Consider the following 18,582-nt stretch of genomic DNA (forward strand, 5'->3'; position numbering starts at 1 on the left):
AGAGGACAAACACCCATATCTCCCTGCTTGCAAATGAGAATAGAGGTTCTGTTTGCTGTCAGTCACACTGAGCCAAATCAGTTAATCAAATTTTATTTGTATAGCATCTTTCATTGACAAGGCATTTCAAAGTGCTCTATGTCACAAAAAACACAGAAAAACAAACTCATAGGACACACTGTCAGCCCACGTGGAATGGGGCAAAACTTGCAGTCTGACTTATCTTCTTTTAGTGACTGAGCATAAAATTTAGCTATGCTCAATCAAAATAATAACATTTTTAACTGACATACAAGTTACATTTTTACGTTTCAGACCGTATGCAAACATAATATGCTTTACAAAGATGTTAAAGCAATAGCTAAGGCTGTTTTAATCCCTAAACATACAGATACAAATTAACTTCTTTATTTTCAAATATAAAACATGTCTTTTTAAGTTCGACACAGTTAAAAAGTTTTTTGCTTTTGCATCTGCTTTTAACAACCTAAGCTAAAATGAAGATTATAAAATTTGTTGAAAGACTGTTAAATGGGTTTGCTTCTCTTTGCTGTGCCTTTGCGTTCAACCACCAGAGGAAAGCGGCCATAAAAACGTACTCAGTGCAACTGCTAGGGTTTCATTGCAGGAGGCTTATCGAAGTTGGAAAAACCTCGAAGTTTTCACCTTAAATATACATCTACATCCGATCATCTGGGTCTTTGCGGTGTGCAAAGCGTGCAGCGTCAGCGCAGTGAACAGATTTGTGTCCTGGATTCCTCCTCTGTGTGCGTGTGTACCTGAGGGGCGCATCTGTCCTTCCTCCTGCTGCTGACGTCGCAGCAGTCGGAGGTTTGCCCTCGTAGGCTGAAGGCAGACTACTGCTGGAGATATCTGAAGAGGAGGAGGAGGAGGAGCTGTCAAAGTTGGACTTTCTCGGAGAAGGAAAACTCTTCCACACATCGACACGGGAATTAGATTAAATTAAGGTGTTTGTTTATATCCAGTCGGGATATCGCGTCCTGTTGACATGGAATGACACCGCGCTTCGAAAACACCATGGCAGCCCGTTTTCTGCGGTGGATCAGCCTCACCTCTCTGCTCTGCTTTGGCTCCTGTGTTCTGGCGGAAAAGAAAGGTATGCTTGGACAATGGGTCTCAAAAGGCAGAACGCCAGCGGGGCTTTCGCTTCCCTGTTTCCCTGTCCTGCTTTTTTCTTAAATTTGAGTGAGACGGAGACGGAGCTGCGCGGAAACTTGATCCTGCATGGGAGAAAAGTTTCTCACAGTCCCCGCTGTTCACCCTGTGACCTGTTGTAAAGCTAGATTTGAGCCTTCAGTGAAAGTACAACCTAGTAACCGCCATGACAATTGAAAGTGTGATTAGCAGAGGCTATTATTAATTGGTTAATTGAATAATTGAGGAAGTGACCATCTGTCAGGATCCAAGTGTGAAATTTTGAACTAGACTGATGATGACGATGGTGGTGGTGATGAAGACGATGATGGGAAATGATGTTGGTTGAGCAACATTTTTGGACTTTTCCACTCTTCCTTTAAACTGTATGACATTGTTTTAAGGAAAATCATATTTTCTAGATAAAATGTTGCGATTCTGAACAATTAGTTGAATAGAAAATAATTGTGAATAATTAAATATAAATGTATAAACAAGGAAACTGATATTTTAAAAGTTGGCCACTATATATATATATATATATATATATATATATATATATAATTTTTTTTCTTAAGTACTTCATCCAGTTTTGAAACAAATAAAAAACCCATATCTCTTAAAGAATGATATTCTTTTCTTCTACAGTATAAACATCAACTAACTTACCTGGTGAAATAGAGGTTTTAAGGGAAAGTTCAGCTCATCAGCTTTGCAGATGCTAAAGTCAAACTTTTAATCTCGTTTACTTTATTTACTCTTCAGGTGAAGAGAACTACACATGCTAGCTTTAGTTATTGGTTAACTTGCTTAGAAAAGTTTTTCTTTATGTTTTACTTCGTCTTTTATGCCTTAATCACAGACGACTTCAAACGTTTTGTTTCTTCTTAACATTTAGGCCAAACCAGATCAGAAAAAAATTATTATAACTGTTAAACTTACATAACTTCTCCTCAGAAACATTGATTAGATAAAATGTATGCAAATAGCTACCTTTAGTTTATTGTTAAAGGTAAATTAGATTTACATGTTTACTTGAAATTCTGTTCTCTGATGGCCCTGAAGCAGCAGGGTTTTGTCTAGTACTTAGCTATTTTTCATGTTTTGTCTATATGTTTTATATAATTGTAGTTAGTCTAAGTGAATCAGACTTCTTGAAGGCCAGATGTGAGGGGAGAAAGTGACCAGTAGTATCACTTTACTCCCTAATGACTGTAACTTCCTATTCTCATGAATCATAATGGTCCAACGCTCACATCGTCTCTGTGCTGTTTGTCCCAATGAGTGGATGACCACGTTTCAGTTCCAGCAGCCCACATGAGCGTCTTTGCTCCAATCAATGTATGTCATATATTTATTTATATACTTGTTAACCATAACCATTGTAAGCATATTTGTGAGCAAAAAGGACAGTCCTCTCTGTCTTGCTTGTGGGAAGACAGCTTATATCTCAAGCAGCAACATGTCTCCCACCATAAATAATAAATTAGGAATTTTATTAAGACCAGATGAGGTGAATAATGAGCAGCTGTACCGACAGACATGTTGCACTATTTGGTTTATTGCTGTTCTGGGGCAGGACAGATGTTTCCATGTGGCAAATATCCTCAGTGCCCAGTTTGATGTTAAACCTCCTCCATGTTGCATGTTGTAAATCTTGCTATACGGTTCCATAACAGAGAACCGAAGAAATATTGGTGTGCATTAAAAATGGTAGGAGCTGAAATGCAGCTCAGTGTATTTTTGGGTTTGCACCTGATAGCAAACTGTTTATATATAATTTATATTTTACCATAGATGAGAAGTGAATCCTTATAGCATTAGTTTAATATGGTTATATTTTGAGAGAGTTCTGCTTTGCAAATAGGGTAGAGCTTGATTTTGAGAGTATTTCTAAATCTGAGATGGATTTTTACAACTTATGGGTTGCAGTCACAGCCAGTTTGAGTCTGCTTCTAGGAAAATCCAACATACTTTACAGACGTTCCCAAGCATCTAAAACAGAAGAACTCAAGTTCAAAACATAATCCTACACTTCTACTTGTTCTTGTCAAATCAGATGTTTTTGTACCTGTTTGCACTTATCTTGTGTGTTTAATAAGCGGGGCATTTTTTCAGCTCATGACAAAGAAATAAATATCGTAGGGTGTTTGAAGAAACAACAAAATGGCTGGTGTGGCTCCCTTTTTGCTGTCTGCCGCAACAGAAAGAACCGTGGTGAAGATTATACCTTTAAAATCTGGTGTAACTCAATCCACCCACCTTCAGTCAGTATAACTTTGTTGTTTATTTGCTCTCCGTCTCTTAATTGCAGTAGGCGTCCTGAGCGTTTTTCAATCAATCGATAACATTTGAAGAGTTTGAAGCAGATTTCTTAGTAAAAAAACAAGTATCTAAGAAATAATTGTCAAAACATTTAACACTCCACTTTACTTTCTTTCGTATTGCTGGTATTTTAGAGCTATTTGTACCACTCTGCTGTTGTAGTGATAATTTTCATGTGAACAAAATATCCTTTTCTATTCTGTCATGTCATGACTACAAACTTCAATGCATTTCATTGGGGCTTTATGCAGACAGTTTTATTTAGGTCTGAACTTTAACTAGGTCAATTTTGTGAGGTTGGAACGGGCCATTAGGCCCATTCTGCTGTTCTGCTGAATGTGCATCTCTATCTTAAGTATTTTGCAGCCTCTAACTGTTTTTCTTCCTGGATTGTCCTGTATATATCTCCATCCATCCTCTTCACCAGTGCTAGCTTTCCACTGCACATAGCAGTATGTAAATCATAAAGTTTAGTTTTGGTTACATCCATTCAGAGCACCTTCTGCCACGTGCTTGCTCTGTCTCTTGCAAGCAGGTCCTTTTTATTTATTTCTTTCAACAATGGACTTCTTCTTGCCCCTTTTCCATACAGGATAAATTTAACACACTCTTCAGTTCATCTCATCTTTATTTTATTTTATAAGCGACACATCAAGCCTGTACGTGAATTAGTTTGACGTTACATCTGAGCCGGGCCAGACGCTCTCCCCACTGAAGTCCCTCTTGTCATGTGTGTGGTCGGACAGCATTCCCCTGTGAGTGTCTTCAATTGAGTGTAAAAGCTTCTTTTTGTAGAAACAATCCTTACCTTGGGCTCTGGTATATTGAATTTATAAAATGTGGACAGGTCCATTGGGGTTATTTGATTAGTCTATTTCTGACTGGAGTGGAACTGGTAGTGATTGCTGCATTTTGTTCCTATGAGAAGTGTTTTACCAGTAGAAAGCTGCTAAAGTGGTGATTATCCTGCCTCTGCCAAAAAGTTTACCTGTGAATGATCAGACTAGTCACATGAGCTTGTTTAAGATAAATCAGTAATTCCTAATGCTTGAAGCATGATTTGGGTAAGTGTAGCCTGCTGATGCCAGTATGTTTTGTCTAAATTAGTTAGTTGAATGAAATTTAAAGATGGTACACGTTTCACGTTGCTTTACATATTCTCTTTTGTTAAATGTTGAGCTGATTCATGGCAGAAGTTTCCAGCTCGAAGCACAATTCAACATTTCAGCTAAGTGTTTTTCCTGGTGTGGTCAGTTAGAGTCTTAAAAAACCCTCTTCTTTCATCGGTCCATCTGTTTTTTTCCCAGCTTCCCTATAAACCATGCCTTTTTCCATTCATTAAAGCCAATCTCCTAAGAGCGATAGTGAAGTGTAGCTTGTGATCCAGTGTAATCTTAGACCCACAAGAGGTCCTGCTGGTGCTGATGCTACTGCAACTTCAGTTTCCTGTCCCTCTGACGAACAAACCAGACTTACATCTGCTGCAGCCATTGTTGGGGAAGAAAGGATTTTTTTGTTGAAACTGTGGGGGATGGAGTGTAATTTCTGGTCATCCTCAGCGTAGCTTTGAGAACCTGCATCAAGTCTGACTGGTAGTAATTTTATAGAACTGCTGGCAAGGTGCAGATTTTCAAGACAATAGTGGCTTTGTAGAGAGCAGGTCATCTGGCATCAGTGATACTTTGCAGAGCAGCACAGATCCGCAACCTGATGCAGACACACCTGAAAGCGGGTATGCAGGTCAATCTGCATCAACAGTTTCATTATTTCGCTTCCTTTTCACTGTTAGGAGATTTTGAAAAACAGTGAATCAAGTGTAAGTCAAGTGACACTGCACTTATTCACGTGTTAATTGTGTGTCTGGTTGCACTTCAGTAGTTTGTATACCTCCAGCATGGAATAAGTGAGTGAATATGTAGTTACTCATTGAACAGATTTGCTCCCTTTGTTTGTTCATGGTAACAAAGTCATCCGCAGCATTTATGGCCTTTCCATGATCGTCCGGTTGTGTCAAGTGGAAAGAGACCCAGCCGTCTAGGCTGGAAAAAAAGGCCCTGTGCTATCTTCTCATCAGCTTTAGTCTTGTGTTAACAGGAAAAACATCCTACATCTAATTAAATTAATAACCCTCTGTGTGAGGGGAATGTTTTTGCTTTTGAGAAAGAGATTCTTTTACTCGCGGGCATATTTTTATTGCATGCCAATGTACTGTTAAATAATAATATTTCTTAAAACATAAGTTCCCTTTTTACTGTAGGAATAACTCCTGATGAAAAGCTCTGATACAAAATCTACTGCTTTTGATTTTAAGCAATGCATTACTAAATGAGGTAAATCTATGATTGCTTATTTGCCGCAGATTGAAAGATTAAAGAAGAAATATTTAGCCCATCAGGAAGAGGTGAATGAAATCAAAAAGCTTGTTTAAAACCTTTATCTATAAAATAACAATAGCAACAACAATATTGCAGTGTCATGTTAAACTGTCAGTATATCTTCTAAACATTTTGCTAATCGTAGCTTTAAAATAGCCTTACTGTTACAGTCATGACTGTTGGCTATCTTTGTATCCAAATCATTGCTCTCTGTCTGTTCCCAAAGTAACATTTTGTTCTTGCATGAATGTTTAAAAGTGAAAGCTAAAAAGATTTCTGCATGCTTGTCATAGTTATGCAAATATTTCTTATTTAGGTTACTTTAGGACAGAATTTAGAGGCTAAAAATTATGCAATTTTAACTTATTTTACTGTGGGTTAAAAAGACTAAGACTTACAGCAGTGAAATAACCATTAAAAAAGATCCACTAAGCTACAAATATGTATTTTACTATTAAATGTAAATGCAAACACACGATTTTCTCAAACTTGTATGAGAAATGGAAAAGGGTAGTAGCCCTCTTTGAGCCAGCTGACAAACAGTGTGTAGCAGCAGGTTGAAGAAGGGAGGGACTGCATTATTCTATACTTTATGCACTTGGTCACTCTGAACTTCACTTACCTGTGTAGGAAGGTTGTCATAGAAGCTGTAACTTTTAAATTGTCAGTATACTTACTTACCAATAACTGTCCCAGGCTGTTTTTGGTATTCTGATTTCAAGCCATGTTTTAAATATTACTAACTACGCAATTAACTACTACTTTGAGATTAATTCATAAAAATGAAATGGGTTGTAGTTCTACACAGAAGACAAAGGCAAGTCTTGATTTTTTTTAGTGCTCTGCACTGCTACAAATGTTGAAATATTTTAATTTAGGACAAAGCTTTGCAGTCGATTCACGCTCGTTCTTATGGTTTCTAATGTTTAACGTTAGTTTGCAATAACACCAGATATTTTTAATTATTTGTGGTAATTATAGAATCGCATTTCTTTCCCATGAACAAATATGTTTTATTTGCATTAAAACATACTCTATATGGATGAACAGTGTTGGCGAGCTAATTAAAGTGAAGAAAACCCGGAAAATTGGGGGAGGAGGTGCAAAAACAAAACATCAGACAGAAGTTTTTTCATATCTTTGATTGTTTAAATGTCCATCAAAGAGAGCCTATATCCTGCTGCTTTTAGCTACCGCTGCTTCAATGGAAGCATCCAAACTGCAGGTGAGAGGCTCTCCCCATTATCCCGCGGACCTCCTGTCGGTCTGTCATCTCCTCGCGTGACCCACAGGTCGCTCTGAGGAGCAGAGCTACAATGTGCGCTTGCCTGCAGAAGAAATCCCCTACAGGGAGGAGAACAATGGCTTCACAAACAAACCTCCATCCTAGAGTATTTCAGAAGAAACCATTGTTTGAAGGGTGGTGCCTGATTATTGAAACTGGCTTGCCTAATGCGGATTAGCATGTTTTCGGATTACTTCTTATTAACAGTTTAATTTTTTTCCATGCATATTTTAAACTTAATTTTTCCAGTTTACATAAAAAAAAAAAAAACTAAAAAAAAAACGGGATTTGCATATTCTCCTCATTAGTTTGGAGGACTTTCCGACGTCAGATAAAGAAGCCCCGTTATGCAGTTTTAGGAGGTTTTGACTCATGAGGGTGACAAAATTATAGTCTGTTGTAAAGAAGTTTCCACACTACTTCTCTTATGCCTAAGATCAAAGACAGACATGGAGATTTAACTGTTATTTCCACTGAGGTAAAATGGCTTGACTCAACTTGAAATTTCTTCAGACAGTGCAGGATTTTGTAAACCCGAGTGCAGAGATATGTTTGATTAAAAAAAAAAAACAAACTCAACTTTGTGTACCTTTCTAAATGAATCCTGATCAGACTTGTCTACCCATCGCATTTAACACCCAGATGCCCATTAAAATAATGTTTTCTCCTCAACTGTTATTAAGGCATTACATGCTTCACTACAAAGGTGTGGTCAAATGTCAATCAAGATCCTCTCTTTTTCAGTAATCACGGAAACTGAGGTTGTTCAGAGAGTTAATGAGCCAAATACAAAAAAAAAGAGAAAGGTCTTGCTTCAGGGGATGGATAACAAAAACCAGACAAAATAAGACTGCATTTTGTAATGAGCTTTTACAAATATGACAACTTTCAAATACTGCACAAAAACCCAGATGTTAATCGGAAGCCTGTAGTACTTCACTGGATTTTAGATCAGACACCCTGTTCCATCTTTAAACGGTCAGAGTCAGAGTCCAAAACAAGTTCTCAGCTTACACTTCCTATTGTGTTGAGCTTCTCCAATAGAAGTGTCTCTTACACAAAATTCTAAGACTGAAAATTAATCAGCATAAATACAGGCTTTCAAACTCACTTCCAGATTGGATAATGACATGCTACCAAGACAGACAATATGTCAAAGAGAAAGAAAAGGAAAAAGAAAAAGAAAACAGTTTCACACATGACTGCAGAAGCCCAAATCTTTGGACAAAAGGCTTTTTATTTAGGTCTTTGTTGTCTCCTTTGACACTGGCTTATCTGTCTTCCTTGACCTTAACTTGCCTTGTAGACATGACTGTGTCAACAGAGAGGAGAAAGAAAATCCTGTTAGCTGAAAGTTACAATGGTTAGAAGGCAAAAAGACATTCAGATGGCATTAAGAGTGTATTTAAGTTGATATATCACCAAAGAAACAAGACCGAGAATGGTTGAGAAAATCAAAATAACACCGCAAAAGGCAATGACAACTACTATTTCTACCTGCTTGTGACAAAGTAATTAGTTTGACTAATGAGCACAAAAGCTTGGGTTTATATGGTTGCTGGATTAAAGCAGCCATATAATTTTCACCTGTTCCTGGAAATATTTCTCAGATATTTAATATCACACTCAGTTAGTGTGGAGATTTTGGTATTCCCCTATTTATTTTGTTCATGGCCAGCTATTTGTCACATGTAATATAACTTTTGGAGTTGTAGGATTATTAAATTGTGTTCTCGACATTTATACCACAGTTTCTGCCATTTTCAAAATTCATTTTCAAAATTTTCAAAGTTTAAAGTTCTAGGAACATATCCCCGAATCTATTAAAGTCAATTTGGGTTCCCTTTGTAGACGTGCCAAATTGCCATCAAAAAACGTTATCCAGTCTGACTAGTAAATCTTAATGTGTAAACTGAATTTGCAATGGTCACAGTTTTGTGGCCACTTTACTATGATGAAGTTTTAACCTACCAACACTAATTTTGCTGCTGTATTTAGTTTAACTCCCCTAGTTTGAATATAAAAAGCTTCAGATCCCCATGGCTGAACGTTTTTGAAATTGCTCTGTGGATTTCAACAACTCCACTGAGCTCTGAATTAATTTCCTAGTGGGACTTTGAGCAGAACATCTTTATTACAGTGTTTTGTTTTGGGGTTTTTCATAAGTGAAGTCAGGCACACATAAAATAAACAAATAAAACGTTAATCATGATCAAAATAATAACACTAAAGAGAACTGTACTCTCATTTTCTCATTTGCAGGGTCATAACCAATAAACCTGTTATTGCAACAGCCTGAGTTGTTAGTTGAGACCACACATTTTAAGTGTGTAACCAAGTACTTCATCATATTACAGCTCTGTGCCACTTAAAGCATCATTAGATGGCCATTGTCTGCTACTGTACTTTAATTTCATAACAAATCACTTGAAGCTTAATGGCTGTGTGACTAGTGGGAAAACTGGAAGGGTTGAAATGCTCTAGAGTGTATTGTTGGAGTTGAGCCAGGAAGTAAGGATTAGCCCTTTGGACCCGCAATATATCCACTACATCAACAACCTCCCCCTGAGCTGATTAACTGGCAACCTGGTGTTTTAGTTTTTTAATATGTATCCACTGGATTTATTTATATCTGAACATTATTGCAATGATCAGGTGCCAAGAAGATTTGCAAAAGATTAAAAACTCTGAAAACCATATTGGATTTTCAGGTCAATGGAGACTTCAACAGCTGAGTGAATTGGATTTATTTAACCGTTGAGGCTGGGCTTTTGAAGTTCAGGTATGGGTGGGAGACAAATTAAATGAGGAAAAAGTTGTAGGGTTTTTTTTTTTTTGTTCTGCCTAATTCCCCTTTTCGGGGTGAGAGGTCACCAGAAAGTAATTTACTCAGAAGTAAAGGCCCCAGTTGTTCTTAACGGTCAACCTAATCCTGTGATTAAAAAAAAAAAAGGAAGCAATTTTAGAATGACGAAGGTGGTCTCCTCTAGGGTGATGTTTAAGAAGATTATTAGTTATGTAGAATGACTGAAGGTCTGTACATCCTTTGGACGTCGATGACTTTTCATTCCTCCTACATTGTACTCAGAAAAATACATTTTTAGTGGAGAGGTGATACTGAACTGTTTTATAACTCTGGTCAATTGTGTACTCAGAGGAGAACAAATAAATTAAAGGACTGAAGTGACCAGCATATCAATGAAGGTTTTATGTCCTTATTGTACTATAAAGATTAATTATAAGGGAAGCCACATATCTCCCCACACAGTTGTCTTTCATGGGATATTTCTTACCAGCCTTCTGTAAATTTGTACGCACCTTGAGAACATTTTAAACCTGCTTTCACAACCAATGATCTGCTGTTAAAGGAAGGAGGCTCTCTGGTAGCAATAAATGATGTACATGTAAGCAGGAAGTCGCTAATAGCTCTTTTGTTTTGACCCGTTATCTGATTCAAATGTAATTTAGAACTACAATTAATGGAGATAAGGTTCTTTTTTTTCCTATTGTTCATTTCTAAAACGCATCACAAGGGATTACAAGGCCACAAGACAGTGCAGTGGGATCTGGGTCAGCTCAGGGAGCCGTTTCCAATGAAATATCCAAAGGGAAACGCCCAAAAGGCTTTCTAATCACATGCCTGATTGACAACAAGTGGGAAAGCAGCTCTACTTCGATCTCCCTATGGATGGCTGAGCTTCTCACCGTATCTCCAAGGCTGAGCAATGAGACTGCTTGAATGCAAGATCTTGTTTATAGATAAGCCTGTAAATCAAGAGCTTTGCCTTTTGGCTTGCTCCTTCATCGCAACAACAGACAGACGCATTCCTGCAGACAATGCCTGGATTCATCAGGTTGAGGATTTAAATCCAACTTCAACAAACACATTACAGTGCCATTTGGCAAGGCTCTTGATGCCAAGTAGCTTACTGAGGTGCTAATCAATGTGTGAGCATTTTCACTGATCCATGACCTGAAGGGAGCAGTCCACGTTTTTTTTTTTTTCTTTTTTCTGGTGGAGTGAGCTAATGATATAATATACGGCTGGTTTTTATCACACCATCATACTTTATAGGTAGAGATAACCTGAAAATGTTGGATGGGGTCTGTTTACCCTGACATCTCCTTCCTGTTGATACAGAAGTAAGGGCAGTCTCACAGTTATATAAAAACATCTTTGGAAGCAGGCTTTGCATTTGAGACATGTCTTTTCTTCTATTTTTAAATACTTTTGATGTGCTTTGCCTGAAAAACTGAATATGGAAATAGTACTTGATGTGCCAGTCACACTGATAATCTAATCATTTTAATTTTGACAGTATTGTAACATATCTGATGAGAGATCCAATCTGTTCACATTAAAAATGGCAAAAGGCTGAAAGTTTTTTCCTCAACAAAGACAGATTGGTGCAGTTTAACCTTTAACCGAATTTTAGTGTTGCAGAGGTTATGAATCCTTGCTTGTACTTTGACTGTCAAGGATTCACTGTGTATTTCATAGACACTTCATCCAAGCCAGGGTCCTTGTGTTCAGCAGTGTAGCTGATAGTGAGAAAAGGGGTTTTGTCTGCCAAGTCTCTTGCCTTTGATGACTGACGGAAAGCAGCCCAGCCTTTGCCTGAGCTAAATGCCTCAGTGTGTTTCTAGTTAAGAGGGTGGCCTTGAAACAACAACCCTCCTCAGTCATAATTATCTTAAACAAGCATTAGACATCATTGTGAGGATGTGCTAAACATGCGTGATGTGCCCTTTTGTTTTCTCCTTTTGGTCAACAGCATATCAACTCGCACATTAACAATGGATGCAATTTGAGCTTTGGGGTGAGGTGCTAGCTGCAAAGCCTTACAACCTTATGTCATTCTGTTCTGTTCACACCGCAGCTGAATGTGTGCGCCTGTGTGTGTGTGTGTGTTTTTTTTTTTTTGTTGTTTTACAGGTTCTTGTGAATTTTACTAGAACTCCACAGGGGCAGGCAAGCTTGGCAGCGGTACTCTGTAGCATTTCAGACATTTTCATTGTATTTGTCATCATTCTGTTTCCAAGCTTTTCCTGTTCTTAATAAATTGCTCATGTTTTAGATGAGAACAACAGCACATCTAACACAAAACAGTTCTAAGACACTAGAAATTATGTAATGTTCCCCACTCCACATAATCCTTCCCCTTGAACTCTATCAGTTTCTGACTCTTGGCCTCTGCCAGGATCAAGGAGGAAGAATTTACTCAGCAGTGGATTTGCCGGCCCAATGATGTGCAAAGTTTTTTCTTTAAGTGGTGAGTAACGTCTGACCAGCAGTGAGGTTTAATACCCCAAACCCCAGGGCTTTTGTGCTATATTCCTTTTATGGGATCACTCTGGGTTTCTTTAAACATGACTAAGGTATAAATTAACAGTTTGGTTGGCAGGCGACAATCTGAAACATTGGTTAGATCTACACAGAAAGGGACCAGTCACTTATCGGGCTAAAAATAAGAAGCTCTTGAGTAGAAAGGCTGCCTCAGAGAGAGTCTATCTCATAGTTGAAGTGAGAGTTATCTTTCCTCCTTGTTCGAGTGCTCCATCTTCACCCCATTGGTTCACACTGGGAATGCTTAAACCAACAGGGAATTCCCAAATTACAGCTGCATTCTCCTTCTAGAATAATGTGTGAAATGTGTGGGTCGGAACACTTTTGTGGTTGGTGGGATTTTTTTTTCTGTTTCTTTCCACTCTGTTCTTCTTTTCCAGGCATGGCTCACTGGTGGTTGCTGGAATGAGAGTTTTAAGGAGGGGGTGTATAGACTTAGCGTTGCACAGCACGTACGCCCACTGCATTTCTAGCCTTCCCTTCAGTCTTCCTGTGGGAGTAAGAAGAGTAAAGTTTTAATAGAGGAAGGAGTAAAAGAAAAAAAAATACAAGTGTTTGGTGAAGGGGCGTGGCATCTTGGCTAGGATGGACTTCAAATAGAAGAATGCCTGGACATTGAAGAGGAAGTGGTTGAATGTTGGAACATGCTGCAGAGATGGTGGCTGCTTTATTGTACTTCCAATGTAAGTTAAGAGAACCAGCAGGCAGATTGTATGGTGATTTTTATACAACAATAATGAACTTTCCAGCAAAGAATGATGGAGAATTGTTTGATTAAAACTCGATTATTTAAGCCAGGGATCATTTCACGTCACACTGAAATGATCCTCCCCCCTCCCCCCCCCCCCCCCGACCCCAAGCACAACTCAAGAATAATACAAATTTGGCACAGGCAATTCATGTAGAAAGACACTCTGGACCCATGTCTTAAAATCTAAACTAAATCCTGCTGAATATATCATTTTCCAAAGTCTCTCTGGGTTTTAGTCATTCTTTCCTTAACTCTTTCTCTGAATGGTGTTGTTGAACATGTAAAGTCCACATTATGGTCAACCCCAGTGGTTGATCTTTGATCTGTGACACTTCTTACAACTGACCCCACATAAAAACCTTGTTGTGAGACTTGGTGTAGAAAGCCTTTTGCTGTTGGTCAGTGTATTCCTTACTCCAGTCGTAAAAAGTGGGATCAGGTTGTGTTTTAACAACGTGCCACTTGTGGATTATTGTGAGAGCAAGTTAAACTTTGAAAAGTAGGTCTAGTGCACTTTTTTCCTTGGGAAGAAACTCTGATCTGTTGTGTAAATACCTTATAAATTCAGTTCGCATGGATGTCATAGAAACTACTTAGACAATTAAAGGTCACTATTTTTGCTTCACTGACTTTCTAAGGAAATAGGAGCCAAAAAATAATAATATTCAGCACTTTGGGTTTCTCTCATATCTGTGGTGACCCTGGATGCTGTCAGTGAAGTTGTCCAATGTTCACTTTTTCTTGTGTGTGTGTTCAAATAGCTCTGTTATTCATACACACAGTTTCCTGTGTTGGGTTTGTTTTATTCTCTCACTTCCTTTCCATGAGTTTTATGTTACAAATCATTCTCTGAGCTTCATTTAGGTCATCCTTTTGCCTTCCCCTCACAGAGAAAACAATCAACTATGGTACCTCTGCTCAAGTGTTGCAGGGTAACTTTCTCAACTGACCCCTGTGCAACGACGAACTTGTCTTGTTGCAACTAAAAACTTCAATGTGTCGGTAATTGTGAATAAACAGCCTCATGAAGACCAAGAAAAAAACACGAGACCATTAAACTTGCGGAGAAGTTTGGATCAGGATTGAAACATTATCTCAAGCTTGGAAGATCTCGTTGTTCAGGATTTAAAAAAAAAAAGAAGGGCATTGTAGAAACAAACAACCAGATCTACAATGGAATATTTAACTCAGTGCTTGTCTGTGCAACTTAATGGTCCAGTCAAAGTCCAGACCTAATTCCAATTCTGTTTATAGGTAAAAATCTAAGAGGTATGAATTCACTTGACAGCCACTCTAGTTACTGACTACTAACCAGCTCTATAACTATTAAAAAGAGTATCTCACCAGGTGTTTAAAAACTGCAGTAGGGAATATGGAGTTTGAGTGAGCATACATTTTGTTTTTTCCTGTGTTTGTGCTGAACCTAAATCCATGGTTTCCTCACTCTGAGGCTGAGAGTAAACACCACGAGGGCTGCAGCTCCAGGTATCTGGAGTGTCTCACTGACTGTAAAGGGCACTCATCGCGAGCGGAAAGTAAACACAAGCCTTTTTGGTCTTTATTTGGTCACTTTGCTGAGCTTTCCACAGACTAAACTTCACTGAACACGAGCCGAGGCAGAGCCTCCAAGTGTCATCTCAGAGGTTTTAAATGTTTAGAAGACACGTGATGTAATGATGCTTCGCTTGCATCACTGCCGGCCTTAAAGGAAAGGTCATCCACGTTCATGCGTCAAGTGTGATGCCGTACATCCCATTCTCCACTGTTTGGCCCCACAGCCACAGTCTGTTTCCCACATCTACAAGTCTCAACCGAACCACATACCACAGCAGACTATTTTTTAAAATACCGTTTGAGGGTTCTTTTTTTTCTCTCGTGTCCTTTCCGTAAGTTTTGCTTCACGAGTCATTCTCTGAGCATGATTTAGATCATGCTTTTGCCTTTCTCCCACAGAGAAAACAATCAGCTACCTCTCCTCCAGTGTTGTAGGGTGACTTTCTCAACTGACCCCTGTGCAAAGACCAGCTTCCCGTGATGCCAGAATGGCTAGTGTTGTTGCGTTCAGAGAATGGGGGTGGAGAGGAGGTATCCTCAAGCCTTTAGGAAGGGATCTGTCTTTCTTTTCAACATGACGTTTTTCTCTAAGGGGATATTTCATCTCCCACACAAAGGAAGTCTGCATTTCCCCTGGTCAGAGAGCAGGACATTTAAACTTCAAAACTTAAAGTTCTTCAACTGGTTTTATCTTGATGTGACATAAAATCTCTCATGTCCTCTTTAATATATAAAAACATTTGAGCAGGAAGTTTGAGCTGAATGGGCAGAGAATCAAGGAAATCGGCTTTGGAAGATTTACATCTCCATAAAGTCTGGAGTTTTGGAAACAGGAGACAACCCACAGGAGCCCCAACTTTAAATAAATAAAAGCAGATTGCCTCTGTTTTTTTGTTTTTTTTCTCTGCTCATCTCCCCTTCAGCCTACGCTTCCAAGATAGAGAAGGGAGTTGCCCATAATTTAACATTAACACTGGAATTCATCTTGGCATCGACCTCTTATCAGCAGAAGAACGCTGCAGAGTGGCTTATGTAAGATTCTTTGGTGTAATGCTGTTGACTTGGGGACAAAAATAAACGAGTCCTGTCAGCTAGCATAGTTACCTCTCTTTATCCATGTGTGAGCTTTCATGTAATGCAATCACCTGGTTCTGGACATAACCTAATTGAATTGGACTTGGTGAATCAGAGGAAGTGGAAGCGGCAGGACGATTTCTCCTGTCTCTGGAATAGATTCCCAGTTGCCCAGGACAAGCCAATCCTAAGTTCTGGATATTGGCTCTTTCTTCTTGTTAGAAATGCTATAGCTCATTTGAATTTGTTGGATTCCCATCACATATCTGACTTTAAAGCACATGGGCTTTAAATTCTTATGAAAAGAGATCTTGCCCTTTTTGTGAGCTAGTATAGAATACTTTATTTAATCATTTTTATCATTCTTGCAGATGTGTCTTTGTAAAACCTCTTACAAATTATGATCAGGACTTGAGGTAGCATTTTAAATTACTCTTGTCTCTCTTATCTATCCCATGCATCAGAAAAGAACAGCAATATACCCCCAAAAACACCAAACTGCAAAGTGACAAAATAGTTCCAACTTAAATATCCAAATTATTTTCAACCGTTTTACGACACGACCCATTCTCCTACTCTATTGTGATTTTCCTGGATAATGTGCAACTTTAATTTACCCCAGATCTGCCCACTCGCATTGTAAACTGTTTATAGATCCAGATACCTCTAGCTTGTTGCAAGTATTTCACAACCATTAGACAGTAGGGTAGAGTGGGAAAACAAAACACCTTTCTTTAATCACGGTTTACTTCGAAACCGTGAGTCAGAAAATGCATTTCTTCACATGAATTCTTCATTTTGATCTGAACTGCACGTCTGACTGTTTTCATGACTTGATCTTTCCAAGTTTTTAATTATGTCATGCTGAGACTGAGGCCTTGCTCATACCTTGAACTTGAATACATGCTTGGCTAAAAGCACATGTGTAGGATCAGACAGACTTAAAAAGTAACTAATTATTCCAAGTGATAATCACACGCAGTATCTGTTTCTATAGCTGTCCAGACTTTATAGCCTCAAGAAACAAATATCTACCCACACCCTTGACTTCCACAGCATTAGTCCCCAAGTAAACATCAAAAGCGTGATGTGCAGCCACACATTGCAGCAAGCTTAGATGACTAATGACAGGGTTTATTGAGTCTATTGTTGAGCTCTGACTGAGTGCTGATCAGTGCAGCTCAGTCCAGGGAGCGTTTTGTGCTGCACACGGTGCTGCACACACACACACGCGCACGCACACACGCAAACACACCCTTGCACACACTCATGTATGAAGCACTGAAGCAGAGATACACCAGACCTGCCACTCCTTGCTTCGGTTTTTACCTTCTGGACATTTAGTGACGACAGTACAGCTGGAAGTGAGTGAAGCAATCTGTAATTAGTCGCTGTCACAGTATCTGTTGCGTCACTGAGAAAGCCTCCCTTCCCTGGATCGTACACCTTTTAGCTCACTAAAGTTTATTACAGATGAGTCAGGTTATGTGAAAAAAATAGTTCTAAGAGAGTAAACATTGTTTTATTCATTCATCTTGGCTTTTATAAGGGTAGTTTGCATATTGCGCAAGCTTTTATGGGATGTGAGCTTCATCCCATAAAAATCAGAGTCATTTCCCTTGTAGAGAAAGGTACAGGTTGTGTTGTTCAAGAAGAAATTTCACTATATATATATATATATATATATATATATACACTTCTTTCTAATGTGCTGCAGTCGAATGAGGAGGCGCGTTGATGGTTGTGGAACTTCAGGTTATTCACCACCTGCAACTCGGTTATGAAACGAACTGGGAAAGCAGCATGTTTACTGTGGATATACGCCTGCAAGCTTAAGCAATAAACAGTTTTTTTTTTTCTTCCTTCCTCGATTTGGGCTCAAAGTGTGAGCTTCAGTAAAAGGAAGCTTGCTGCACCTTAAGTCACCTGTTTCAGCTGGCCGTTAAAACTCATTGTAGCTGAAACAAAGGCATCTGTAGCTCTTGAAATAACTAAACCTGTCAGGTCATCAGAGACCTGCTTACTCATTGTCCCAAGGCCAGAACTAAACAACATGAGGCAGCGTTTATTTTTTTATTTTTTTATTTTTTTATGCTCCTCACTTCTGGAATAAACTCGCTGAAAACTTGAGGCACACAGAATCTGTTGGCTTCTTTAAGCCAACAATTAAAACCTAAAGATTTTCAGTCACAATAGAAGAAAACCATTGTTTAAGGAAGTCTATAGGTTTGTTAAAACGGTCATTTTTTTATGTGGCAATGTGAATACATTTGCAAGTAATCGTGATAAGTTGTATTTGTAAATTTGCATTTTGGGTGCTCAGATATTCACAGCTGAATAATCAGAAAAACCTTGCGCTTATTAGTGTTTCCAGTTTGACTAATAATTATGGGGATAATTACATCTCACATGACTACCCTAATTAAAGCAGTCAGCTTGCCTTGGCTCATCTGCTTTTGTTGCTAGGGTCTGAACTTCATGCCACCGAGATCCCTGGGGGATGAACTAATGAGGATTAGGTAAAGGGAGGGCAGTAGGCAGATGTTTCAGCCTAATTCTTACTGATCTGGTGAGAACTGTTGTTTCTTTGTGTGGGAAAAGAAAGAATATGGCGATACAATGTAGTATGAAATAATTTAACTGGAAGAGAGTGTACCTCTTTATTTGTGGCTTGGTCTCAGTACAATTGCTTGAGCTCCATGTTTGTATGTGAAGT

The 18,582-nt window shown here is 38.7% G+C and overlaps 1 protein-coding gene across 1 annotated transcript in view; it reads left to right on the forward strand.

Annotated features, from left to right (window-relative positions):
- The first annotated feature begins 734 nt into the window (after positions 1-734).
- Positions 735-18,582, forward strand: part of egfra (epidermal growth factor receptor a (erythroblastic leukemia viral (v-erb-b) oncogene homolog, avian)) — a 42,785-nt gene continuing 24,937 nt past the window's right edge. Inside the window, exon 1 of the mRNA XM_014998295.2 lies at positions 735-1,117. Coding sequence (XP_014853781.2) covers positions 1,015-1,117 — 103 coding nt within the window. The 5' untranslated portion in view covers positions 735-1,014. The remainder of the gene's footprint in view (positions 1,118-18,582) is intronic.

Source organism: Poecilia mexicana, unplaced genomic scaffold, assembly GCF_051168715.1.
Source record: "Poecilia mexicana isolate PSO_F unplaced genomic scaffold, ASM5116871v1 scaffold_17, whole genome shotgun sequence".
Taxonomy (NCBI): Eukaryota; Metazoa; Chordata; class Actinopteri; order Cyprinodontiformes; family Poeciliidae; genus Poecilia; species Poecilia mexicana.